The sequence below is a fragment of the Pygocentrus nattereri genome, chromosome 6 (assembly GCF_015220715.1).
Source record: "Pygocentrus nattereri isolate fPygNat1 chromosome 6, fPygNat1.pri, whole genome shotgun sequence".
NCBI classification, from domain to species: domain Eukaryota; kingdom Metazoa; phylum Chordata; class Actinopteri; order Characiformes; family Serrasalmidae; genus Pygocentrus; species Pygocentrus nattereri.
This window is the reverse complement of record NC_051216.1, coordinates 16,330,388-16,342,727: the sequence shown is the minus strand read 5'-3', so window position 1 is coordinate 16,342,727 and position 12,340 is coordinate 16,330,388. Positions and strand designations below refer to the sequence as shown.

The following is a 12,340-nucleotide window of genomic DNA, read 5'->3' as shown; positions in this document are numbered from 1 at the left end:
TAATAACACCAATAATAATAATAATAATAATAGTACAATATTAAAATATCAAATGAATACTATAATTATCCTCAATAATTATGAGAAGTGTCATATTTCATACTCATAGCATTAATAATGAAAGCATTAATACACCATATCACACCCAATATTAACAACAATATTAATACCAAGAATAATACTACTAATAATATTAATAATAATATTTAAAATAGTATATTTTATTTTACTAATAATAGTAATATTATTATCATTACTATTCTTATCCTCATTCTTCTTATTATTATTCTTCTTCTTATTATTATTAATAATAATAATATTATAATGCACTGAAACATTCATACACAATATCAAAAAATATTAACAACAACACTAATAATAATAATAACAACGCCAATAGCAACAGTAATAATAATAATAATAATAATAACAGAGGGGTATGATATAGTTCTCTGTATTAGAGCACAGAAGTCTTCTTCCTGGCGCCCCTGTATGATCTGAGTGTAACTCAACACTGGTCCCTCCTGTTTATTAGCAGCCAATCAGAGCTCTGCGCTGCCTCCCCCTTCAGCTATTTACACCCCACGCCGGGGCAGAGTCCCCCAAAAAAACAGAAGAGCAATCAGGGAGAAACTTCCTGGGGACGCAGACGGTGCCGGGCTGCAGAGCGAGCGGAGTGGAGGATACCTGAGACCCGGAGAGGCGCATCACACACACAAACACACGCACACGTGCGCGCAAACACACACACGCACACTCACGCGCACAAGAGCTGAAACTTTTTCGTTTCCCGTCTCGCGCGGATCTAACCTTCCAGCCACGGATCCGAAGGTGGAGAGCGTGTTTTCCCTTCCGCCCCTGCACTTCCTCAAGAGAGAGATGGAGGAGAGCTCGAGCTCGCCCGTGTCTCCGGTGGACAGCGTGGTGACCAGCGAGGAGGAGCTGGACAGGCAGCACAAGCGCGTGGGCAGGAAGAGGAGACCCAGCAAGAAGTCGAGCGACGAGGGCAGCCCGGGCTCCGCCAAGCGGGGCAAGAAGGCCAGCCCGAGCCGCGCGCACTCCTACGAGGAGCTGCAGAACCAGCGCGTGCTGGCCAACGTGCGCGAGCGCCAGCGGACTCAGTCTCTGAACGAGGCGTTCGCGTCGCTGCGCAAGATCATCCCCACGCTGCCCTCGGACAAGCTCAGCAAGATCCAGACGCTCAAGCTCGCCTCGCGCTACATCGACTTCCTCTACCAGGTGCTGCAGAGCGACGAGATGGACAGCAAGATGTCCAGCTGCAGCTACGTGGCGCACGAGAGACTCAGCTACGCCTTCTCCGTGTGGAGGATGGAGGGCGCGTGGTCCATGTCCGCCTCGCACTAGCGGAGAGCTGCTGCTGCTGCTGCTGCAGGGGTGGGTACCGGACACACTGCTGCTCAGCCAGGACCCTCTGACAGCTCACACAGGCTGGACAGAGGAAGCAAGGCACAATTAATAATAACTATAATAGTAATAATACGATAATACGGATAAGAATAATAAGAGCTTTTCTAAGCTTTTCTAAGATAATGTATAAGTTTAATAGTGCTAAAATAGACCAATAGAATAAACGAATAAACACAATAGTAGTAATAATGATAATAATAGTTTTCCAGCCATAGTAATAAATCCAAAGCATGTCTGTCTGTCTGTCTGTCTGTCTATATATACACATGCTCTTATTTGTAGTGGTATTGATAATAATAGTAGAAACAATGACAATAAGAAGAAGAATTAGCCTACCCATAATAATAATAATAATAATAATAATAATTTCACAGCAGTCAGTACAGATCTGTCACTGGAATTATTTATTTAGGAGGACTCTAAATAAACTTTCGGGTCTTTAAAGCTCAAAGTTTTTTCTCACCGTCCACTTTGCTATTTATTTACTGTACTTATTTACTTACTTCCTCCCTTTCTCCCTCCTGTCTCTTACTTTCTCGTGAGAATGAGATTCATCTAATAGTTCACAAATTTTATGACGGTAACCGTTTGACCACTGGAAGCTCAGTTTCGTTTAAAAACAGTTGAGTCTGCTGGGAGAAAGAAACCACAGTCATGTTAATGTGGGATTTGTGTTCTGCTATAGATACAGAGTCAGAAAGCAGCAGGAGGATCAGATGTCCTCTTCTCCTCTTCCTCACTCTGACTGTCCTCTTAGCTACTTCAGTGAACATTAGAGCCGGCAGAGCGGCTGTTAGAGGGGCGCTGTAAGCAGCGTGTTTTGGTTTAATCTCCTGTAAATCAGCATTTTCTCAGAAACCTCGCTATTCTGAAACACTGTGGAAACGCTGTGGAAACGCTTTGGGCATCAGAGTATTTTAATGACTGCACGCTCTTCTGTGAAGGAGGTTCAGAGTTTTTTACTTTGCTGGGCTTTTTTTTCTTTGATACATATTTATTCATTTTATCGAGTTTCAGGAGATTATAATACAGGTCAAGATGAGTGACTCTCTAATACTAATATACCAATACTATTACTACTACTAATAATACGACTAGTCGGCTGTAATTAGAGTAATTGCATGAGCTCAATTTAATAATTGGTCTAAGTAAATGGTAAAGAGTAGATTTAAGACTTGTTTTTATCTTAACGTGAACAAAATCAAAGTGAGTAATAATCTCGGTTATTAGCAGTGAGAGAAACTGGTCTGTGCTCGTGAAAAGTGATTCTAGGCTGAAAATCCTTTTTAAACGCCCGTGTTTGTGCTGTTTCCATGCCTTTAGCTAATGTGAGGGCAGGTGTACTGAGGCCTGTCATAAAGCTCAGTGCCATTTTCACTGACTGAACTCTTTTCCATTTATGACTCAGGTTTTGTGCAGCATGTTAAAAGCTGCATCTGAAGCAGTTGAGATGTAAACAAAGCCATTCAGAGTGGTTTGCTGTGAAATGCTCTGTTCTAGAAAAACTCACAGTGGTGTTGTCAGGACCCAGACGTCTTTAAAACTCCCTCACAGAAAGCTGGTGCATGACTACGCTGGCTGATGCTGAGACATTGCTTCATGACAGTTTTGTGATAATGTGAGTGTAAAGTCCCCAAAGAGACTAAAGAGCAATTTACTTCTGTGTTGCAATTAATATACTTTGCTTATCAAACTCGGCAGATGCGTGCGGATTATATTTGTCATTCTATCAGCAACACTGAAGAAATCGGAGTCGTTAGCCTTTCGCGTCAAACCGCTCTGCGTGACTTTGTTTAAACTCGACGACTGAATTATGGATCAATTTTGAGAAACCGGTGGAATGTCCCTTTAGGTCCAAAGCCAGGGCAGGCCCAAACCGCTCGGGCATTAATACGGCGAGGTTTTATGGCTGTGTGCTCGCTGTGGGCTAAAGCAAACCCCGAGTTTTATGAATCCTCGCGCGCGCAGTGTGACGGGATGTGACAGCCTGTAGTTTTAATCAGTGTGTCTCAGTCTGTGGTGGGAAATGTACAGACTCCACACTGACAGTCTGTTCTTGATGCTCATTTCTCGCTCTCATCTTCCCCCTTTAGACTGTTTACTTCCACTAATTCTGAAGACACCAAAGGATTTCTTGAAGAACCTGTGAACCTCAGTGACACGGCCAAGACACGTTCTGTGATTCCCAACAGAGGGCTGGAGCTCTTGAAGTGCCTTCATGCATCATCGGAGAACGACATGAGCTAGACAAGGGGAACTCATTTCACACCCATTGCTAGACAAGAGGAACATTTCAACCCCTTTACCTAAACAAGAGGAACTTCTAACGCCCCCCGCCTCCTCCAGAGGATTTTATTTTCACACCTAGACAAAGTAAAGATCAGTGCTGGGCTCCTCAGCGGGGCCAATAACACATTTACTTCTCCCACAAGTTATTCTTCACTGCGGTACAGGACAGCCGTCTGTTATCTGTAATGAACCTATATTTCCTTTTTGTCTTTAAATAGAAGAGTTTATATATATATATATAAATATATATAAATATATGAAAACGAACATTTCGATAAAGTAATGTACATAATGCTACCTGTGAGTATCGTCAGCTTTTTTTAAAGGCGACCAATGCAAATTAGAGCAATAGCTACTTTCTTAAAGTACGCTGCATGGATTACTGCCTTCGTGATTGTTTTGGTTTGTTTGTTTGTTTTTTTCAGATTCCGTCCATTACATTGTGCTTATTTATTAAAACCTATTTTTTGAACAATTACGTTGAACTGTGAGCTATGATTCATGCACAGAGACTGGACTAGGCTTGACCCACAGGTCCTTTACGGTCACCATACAGCCTTATGAAATGTACCTTAACATATATCCAACTTATTACAGTTAGACAGTTGCGCCAAAGTATTACTGAAAAAAAGTCTCCACCCTTTTCCCTGCTGACTCATCAGTGCGGGCTCGTTAGCTGGGGAGAGTGCAGCGCTGGCCTTCGCTGAGACCTTCATGCTTTAAGGCTCTAGAGCTGCGGGGAGACTCTTTAACAAGCATAACAAGACCTGCTCACTCAGCGCCCACTCAGACTCTCATTATCATTACTATTATTCTCTCTCAAATCTACAGCCACACTTGCAAAGCGTGAAATCGTTTACATGCAAGTTTCCTCAGACACAGCGCGATAAACATCAGCGCGATGTAAAGTTCCCGTTCCAGTCCATGGCTCTCGCTAATCGTGGATGATGAAAGTCTGCAGATAGGTTTGTTCAGTGGAATGTGGACAGGCTGGGCGCGGAGGCTGCGAGTGAAGGCCGGGCTTCTCGCCGTTCAGCTCAGAGGGACGTACTGATCTACTAAATCTATTAAGGTTTTAGAGAAGATCACTCGCTTTGGTCAAATGTGTGCAGGGACCCTCAGAGTGGGGGTCTAAAACAGCAGTAATGACGGAGAAGAGGCTACACATTCTTTGCATGGTGAACTGCTACTTCAGATTCTGTGCAGAACCTTTTTGACAATGGTTCTTGATAGCACCAAAAACGGTCACAAGCTTAACATGGTAATGATAGCAGAACCCTGTCTGGTGCTATAGAGAACCATTTACAACACATTCTCTATCAGTCTGAAGAAACATTTCACTGTGAAAAGAACCCTTTAAACATGCAAATGGTTCTAGAACTCCTGGTTCTAAGCAGAACCATTCCTTTTATTAAAGGACACTTGAAGAACCATCGTTTAAAAATGTGTAGTGGGTTACTCCCCAGACCTGATCCAGGCCTGCTTCCTCTGGGGGACAAAGAAAGAAAGAAAGGAAGAAAGAAAGAAAGACAGAAAAAGACAGACAGAAAAAGACATAGAAAAACAGAATGAAAAAGACAGAAAGACAGTAAGAAAAAGACAGATAGAAAGACAGAAAGAAAGACAGAAAGAAAGAAAGACAGAAAAAGACAGACAGAAAAAGACATAGAAAAACAGAATGAAAAAGACAGAAAGACAGAAAGAAAAAGACAGATAGAAAGACAGAAAGAAAGACAGAAAGATAGAAAGATAGAAAAAGACAGAAAGAAAGACAGAAAGAAAGAAAGACAGAAAAAAAGACAGACAGAAAGAAAGAAAGAAAGAAAGAAAGAAAAAGACAAAGAAAGTCAGAAAGAAAAAGACAGAAAGAAAGACAGGCAGAAACAAAGACAGAAAGAAAGAGAGAAAGAATGATAAAAGAAAGGAAAAAGGAAAAAAAAGAACACAAAAGCAAGAAAGACAGAAAAATGTAAGACAGTAAGTGAGAAAGAAAGACAGAAAGAAAAGGTGCCCAGAGTAAAATTTTAAGGTCAAAATAGAACAATCTGTGGGGAGAACTGTGAAAATCTGTATCCGGGTGAGGTGCACATAAATACACCTTGGTCCTTGTTGTAGGAGAGTGTGTGTGTGGTTGATAATGTCTCATTACCTCGGGCGGGCAGGCAGCGATCAGAGGCTCATTTCTCCGCACTGCGATCGCCCAGATGTTTCCCGTAAAATCAAACGGAAAAAGCAACAAAATTTTAATTTGCAGTAAAAGGAATAAAGTAAAGGTTTATGCCGTGGGCGCCTCCAATAGGATTTTAGCTTCGCTCATAGTACAGTGGGGGGCATGCTTTGTCTTTTTCTGGATTATGCTTTTTGATCAGCTCTTTTTCTTTAATGTTGCTTATTTTTAGTGAATGTTAGCCACTTGATTTCGGAAGGCCCCAAAACTTGTTGGCCATGCTTTTATTGCCAGAGAATAGTTCTGAATTAGTTTTATGCAGTAAAAAAGCTAAATTAACTATGCTCTGTACTCTATATTCAGATATTACATGTCCATGATTCCCACATTTTTTTGACTGCACAAGACCAGTTTTCAGGACATAGATTAAGCCTAGTCTTGGACTAAATTGCAGTGCCAGAGGTGACTCACCATTAGAAGCGCATGATTAAACTGGGTCTGGGAAACAAGCCCTTAAAATCAGTAATAATGCTGGCAACATCTGTACAGGGAGATAAAAGATCCTTATTCTGAAGAGCTTGGTTATGTAATGATCTCAATCCACTCTTAATGCATCTCACCAGCATTCTGCTTCAACACAGTCTCATTAGCACGGCTTCTAATGCCATCTCTCTAGCATTTTGAACAGGTGCAGAGCATTTCCCTCTGCCACAGTGTTACAAAAGCCAAAATGCCTTTTAGTCGTAGCCAACGTGTCCCAAAGAATTTGTGAAATGCTGCTCAAAAATTTAGGTAGGATCCAAACCCTGAGCTTAAGTTTCCAAGGATGAAACTGAGTTGGCTCGGAATTTTGGACATATCTCTAGTTCCCTGATTCAGGATCACTAATTCTTTGATCCATTACAGAGAACGACCGAAAGGGCCGTGCCGTCCACAGGGCCACTCCACGTGTGCCGTGCCTGGCGGTCTGGCGACCTTGCTGGAAAGTCTCTGAGAATAAGGGAAGCAACTGAGTGACGTGGCATAAAGACACAATCGGCAATAGCACATCAATTGTTCACACCCATCCAACTCATCTCGGAGGTATTAGATGGTGTTTCATCACTCCAGAGAACACAGTTCTACTGCTCAACAGCCCAGTGTTGGGGGCTTTATTTCCCTGTAGGTGAGGCTTGGCAATGGGCATGCTAACCTTAGGCTCTGCTCCAGAGCTTCCCATTCTATTGCCAATACTTTTCCTTGGAGACTGAACAACTTGCGTGTGGAAAATTCAGTGCCTGTGTCAGTGCCGGGTGTACCTTTAAGCAGCTATATTCACAAATTAGAAGGGTGTCTTGATACTTTTGGTCATACTGTATATATTAAAAGCAACTGTTGTGGTACATGATAACATGGACTCACTGATAGAACCATATTCTTTAATATTTTATACTTTTATACAAAAGCAAATTCAAGATCACCTCTTTCTCTGAGAAGTTCCCTCTTTGGCTTTTTCCTGTTTGTATCTGTTCCATATGAAACATGCCAGCCATTTGTTTTCCCAGATGCTCTTGAGACCTACCAACATGTCCCTCTGAACTACCAGTGGGCATTAGCGTGCATAAGACAGAGCACAAATATTAGCCGATTCAACTGTATAAGAACTGTTCAGCATATAAAAACTGCCAGTGAACGCTCCTCTGCATAAGACCCTGTTACTGGAGGATCTATTGGCAGGTGGAAGGCCTGCCCTGGCATAGTACTGATTTAGACTGTTTTGCTCAAGCCATCAAGAAACCAGGTGCACATAACAGAGCATGCTTACACTATTGGTAAACAGATCTAAACTCCAGCAGGGGGCTGTAATGGAAAGAAAGGAAAATCACCTGCAGGATCTCCAACCTCCACATCCGAGCCTGAGCAACGAGTAAATAATAAGACAGTGAGGTGTGTGTGGTCTGGAGACAGTCCATGGAGCAAGTAGACCAGAGGTTATATGTACAAAGCCTTCCAGGACAAGAGTGCAGATTTCAGCTCAGTTTAGCCTCCACAACACCCTTGATCTTAAGTTTTATACATGTGGGGATGCCAGTAGAGTTAATGGGTCTCGGCCATCCAAGCCGTCCCTTTCCCAGCTACAGTATGGACTTCCAGTAACCTCGAGGGAATAGGAGTCTAACCTGCCAGTGACATCACCTTTCCTCCTGTCCCACGGCAAGCCAAGAATTTTCTTATCCGGCCCCCACCAACCTCTGCAAAAACGTCCCCCCACAGCTCTCTAAGGTGGAATCAAACTGGACAAGAAAATGAGTTAAGAACACTAAAGTGGTTGTAAAGGTGGCTGTGAATGTGGCTGGAGGAATTCATGTGCAGGCCAGGCAGGGGAAATTACAACTGCACTGAAGTGGCTTTCCAAGGCTGCAATGTGTTTGCTTTTCGCTGTTTTTTTTCTTCTTCTTGAATAGTTTTGCAATATCCTTCAGCCACCTCTGTTCTCTTCATTTCATTCCCACCCAAGGCTTAAAGAGCTCCTCAGATGACTGCCCAGAGGATAGGGAATCTTTAGCAAAGTGAGCTCAGCAGAACAGGGCTCATAAAACACAAGATCAAGTCAGCAAACATCGGAAATTGCTTTTGAATCATCATACACGGAAAATCAATTTATAAAAAAAAAGCTGTTAATATTGAATACTTTTTTCCAGCTAGTGGCACAGTCAGGCTGGAGATCTCCACATTCCTGAGCTAAAATGAGACAGTCTACTTGCAGTGATTTGTAGCAGTTAAATAAAGTGTTGATCCCGTTATTGCAGCATGCAGAAACCTGATCCACACAGACTGCGAACTCACACTGTGACACACACGCACCACCACTTTCCCTTCATTAGCACAGAGGTCGCGCAGGGTCAGCGGGGTCATGCTACCAGGAGCCGTCTCACTCTCTCACACATATGCAAACACTAGGACCCAATTCACAACTACAGCTCAGTGTTTTGTCCCAGTATACACAAAGTGACCAAAGTTGATATGAAGGGAGCTTCAGTCTTCAAAGAACACAAGGGAGCTCATCTTACTGAAAAGGAGCTTCAATATGTGTTTGTCCTACATCACCTACTCATTGTGCCAAAAGCCCTCTGCTGGTAAACACAGTTGTATGCAAATGTTTGAGCACCTCTGGTCAAACTGCACATTCTCTACAGGAAACAAACGTAAATGCCTTTTTTTCAGCTAATTTCTATTCTTGTTTCTATTTATTTGAGTTTAACATGTTGAAAAAAAAAAAACTTACAATATGAAGTGTGCCAAAACTGTTGCAAAGGCCACATTTGGGTTTCATTTTACCAAAATGGTAAATTCAGCTAGCAAACAGTAATTGTGCATTAAAATGTTTTAACATACAAAATCAATAAAGCGTTATTTTACCAGGTGCCCCAAACTTTTGCATAGAGCTGTACCTGAGACATCTAATATAACGACCAAAATGAAGAAATTTGGGAAGCACTCTGGAGAGAACAACTTATTATGTATCTACTTATTTAAACTAGCAATGGCTGATTCACCTCCTGTCATACCGAAGGGACACCAGCAAAAAGCATCATTCCCTGTGAAATACTGAATTTGAGAAAAACTTACAGAGGCAGAATTATTCATAGTGGTGGTGATAGGACCAGACATCTGAAAAGTTTAATGCTTCTAAAAGGTCAGAAAGATGTTACATGACATAGTTCTGGATAGACTGCCTGATGTCTGAGAATTTATATAGCTCAGAAAGTTTTGAGATAAAGTTTTGGTCTAAAACATCCATTATATAGGCAGTTCTCAACAAAAGTAAAGAAAATGCATTTTGTCAGATCTACCAGTATTTTACCATATGTAGGTTCACTAGTCATTTTGAAGTGACTGAAATAAAGTGACAATACTTGCATTGTACACATTGTGACTTGGGGTTCCCATCACCACTGCTGTAAATACATCAAAATTAGCAAGTTTTGCTACGAATCACATTTTACAGCACTTCAAATGACTTATTACATCTCAACTATTGTTAAATTATTGAATTTAACAATATGACGAGAATGAAAGACAAGACATTTATAGTTAAACTATTCACTGCACTGCTGTAGTGACAGTGTAGTAGTAATAGTATGTGTTGTATTCAGAAAACTAATTGCTTTATTAAATAATAAAATAACTTAATAAATAAGCCAATGAATAAATAAGGGAACAAGCAAATTGCTGACTAGTTTAAATATTTCTGTTTCATTCTTTAGTCGTATTTATGATTTCACTGAACAGATGGAATAAAGCTGTAGAAAGACATGAGCTCTTTGGATACAATTTGCAAAAGCATAAACAAACAAACAATAGCTAACAATGAAATAACCAGCAATTTCCACCCATGTCATCAACAATAACAAGCATTTCATCCCTTAAATGTGAAAATTACTGAATTGAGAAATATCAATAAAAGTAAAGCTCAATTAGACAATAGTGCAGAGCACTGGAGGGTGTGTGCGTTTGTTGTGGACGGGGCAGTAGCCCAGAGCAGATTACTGCGCTGAGATGCATGTGGTAATGCGTTCCTCATGTGGAGTCTTTAGGATAAAACTGAGTCTCTTTTACAAGGTTAGTCCAGCCTGGGGGGACTGCAGAGCCAGTGCTGTGGACAGGGCTGAAATGAAAATAGCTCTGAGGGGGTTGAGCTTTTCCCTCCGAGCCTCCCTCTCTTTTTCATCTCATACAGCAGGAAGGTGGCAGGTCACCTGTATAATGTGAGCTAGCACAACAGGCAGAAATTGATGCAGCTTTAATTTGTGGGTGCTTGGTGCTTTCAGAAAGGTGTACGAGCAGTTAATTTGAAAAATATGGCTCAGCTCCCCCAAGGCCTGCCTTCCTCACAGTGTGTGAGAGAATGTGTATACGGGCTTGTTTTGCATACTTTTCAGGTCAAAATGTCCCGACTTTGTAGAGAAAAACACAGAAAAACAGTGCTAACCAACATCAAAAGCAGCAAAAAGGTCCTGACTTTGTAAAGTGCTTTAACAAAAGAAAACACACACATCTGCATACAGAGCACTTTGCGAAAAATCAGAGACCACCCTTTATTTATTTTACCTCCAGTCAAATTGGCCAGTAAGTACATGCTTTTCATCTTTCATTGTCAGGAAAAAACAGAAAACAACTTTAGAGTTAATTTAAATTAAAAAATGACCCAGAAGCCTTAACAACTAATTACTTTGTCCACACTTTGCCTTCATTACAGCTTCCAATCTTTTTGAGAAACTTGCTTTCATTTTTCATTTTCATCTCCCAAGTTCAGTCTTAGAAGTTGGTTGCATTTTCTGCTTCTCACAATCCAAGTAATCCCAAACACATTCGGTGATGTTGAAGTCTGGACTGTTTGGTGGTCAGTCAATTGTTCTGAGAACACCAAGAGCTTATTTGCATGCTATAAAAATGTCTCTTTTTTTGCTGTTTTAGACAGCTACACATCCTTTCAGGCCCCTAGCACTGAGTTGTCTTCTCACAGTGGAAGGATGGACAGAAACATAATTTATATATATATATATATATATATATATATATATATATATATATATATATGTACATATAGCTGTTGTGGGAAGAAAACCTCGTATCTCCATTTTTGTTGTTTTTCAGTTTTTGACTTAATTTGAAAATGCTTGTTACCCTTTACCCCGTGACCCTGACAGAGAAGTGGCTTAGAAAATGGATGGATGAATGGATGTTACCCTTTACATCGTGTGTAAATTTCATGATTAATGGGCAGAAAGAAATGGCCCAAAATAGCTTGGAATAAATTCTGGTTCCATTGACTTACATTACAGAACAGAAGTTTTCTTCCTTCTCCTGTAAAGTTATCATTTTGGAGATACAAGGTTTTCTTCCAACAACAGCGATATACATGTATATTATATATACATACACACACATATACATACAGACATACATACATTTTTCCTACCCCAGTTGTAGAAATTCCTGCTTTTTTCATTGTCTTTTCTCTTCCTTATGCAAGTGGATTATTTTATAGATAATCTGATATTTAATCTCCAGAAATGAATCTCGTAGAAAAAAATTCATAACTTGAACTTGCCGTTTTGACTGCAAATCAAATGAATGAAGTGTGGTCTCTTTGTGTCCCTCATTTTCTGACACTGTACAAAAACAAACCTCTGTGTAAGAGACTTGCTGACCAGAACAGAGCCGAAGCCTAGTGGACAGTTCTTTGTGTACAAAGTGAGATCATGCGTTGGACAGCATTGTCTGAAAGCTGAGTATTTACTCTTTGGTCTCTTGATCTGAAGAGCAGTGATCGTGTTTTGGCTGTTGTAATTTTTCCTACAGCTTGACCTTCAGCTCTGCTCCAGATTCCATCAGCAGAGTCTCACCTGAGAACACGCAGCGATGGATCAGTGGACAAATATGCTCTGCCCATGCCTCTTCAGGCTGGGTGCT

General features: G+C 41.0%; 1 protein-coding gene across 1 annotated transcript; it reads left to right on the top strand.

Annotated features, from left to right (window-relative positions):
* Positions 1-621: 621 nt before the first annotated feature.
* Positions 622-4,192, top strand: twist2 (twist-related protein 2). Its single transcript, XM_017691464.1, has 2 exons — positions 622-1,395; positions 3,522-4,192. Exon 1 carries the CDS (start codon positions 880-882, stop codon positions 1,363-1,365), a length of 486 nt encoding a protein of 161 aa, XP_017546953.1. The 5' UTR covers positions 622-879; the 3' UTR covers positions 1,366-1,395; positions 3,522-4,192.
* Positions 4,193-12,340: the final 8,148 nt, after the last annotated feature.

What these genes read in the sequence shown, in the direction of transcription:
- twist2 (XM_017691464.1), top strand. Translation starts at nt 880, where the DNA reads ATGGAGGAGAGCTCGAGCTCGCCCGTGTCTCCGGTGGACAGCGTGGTG.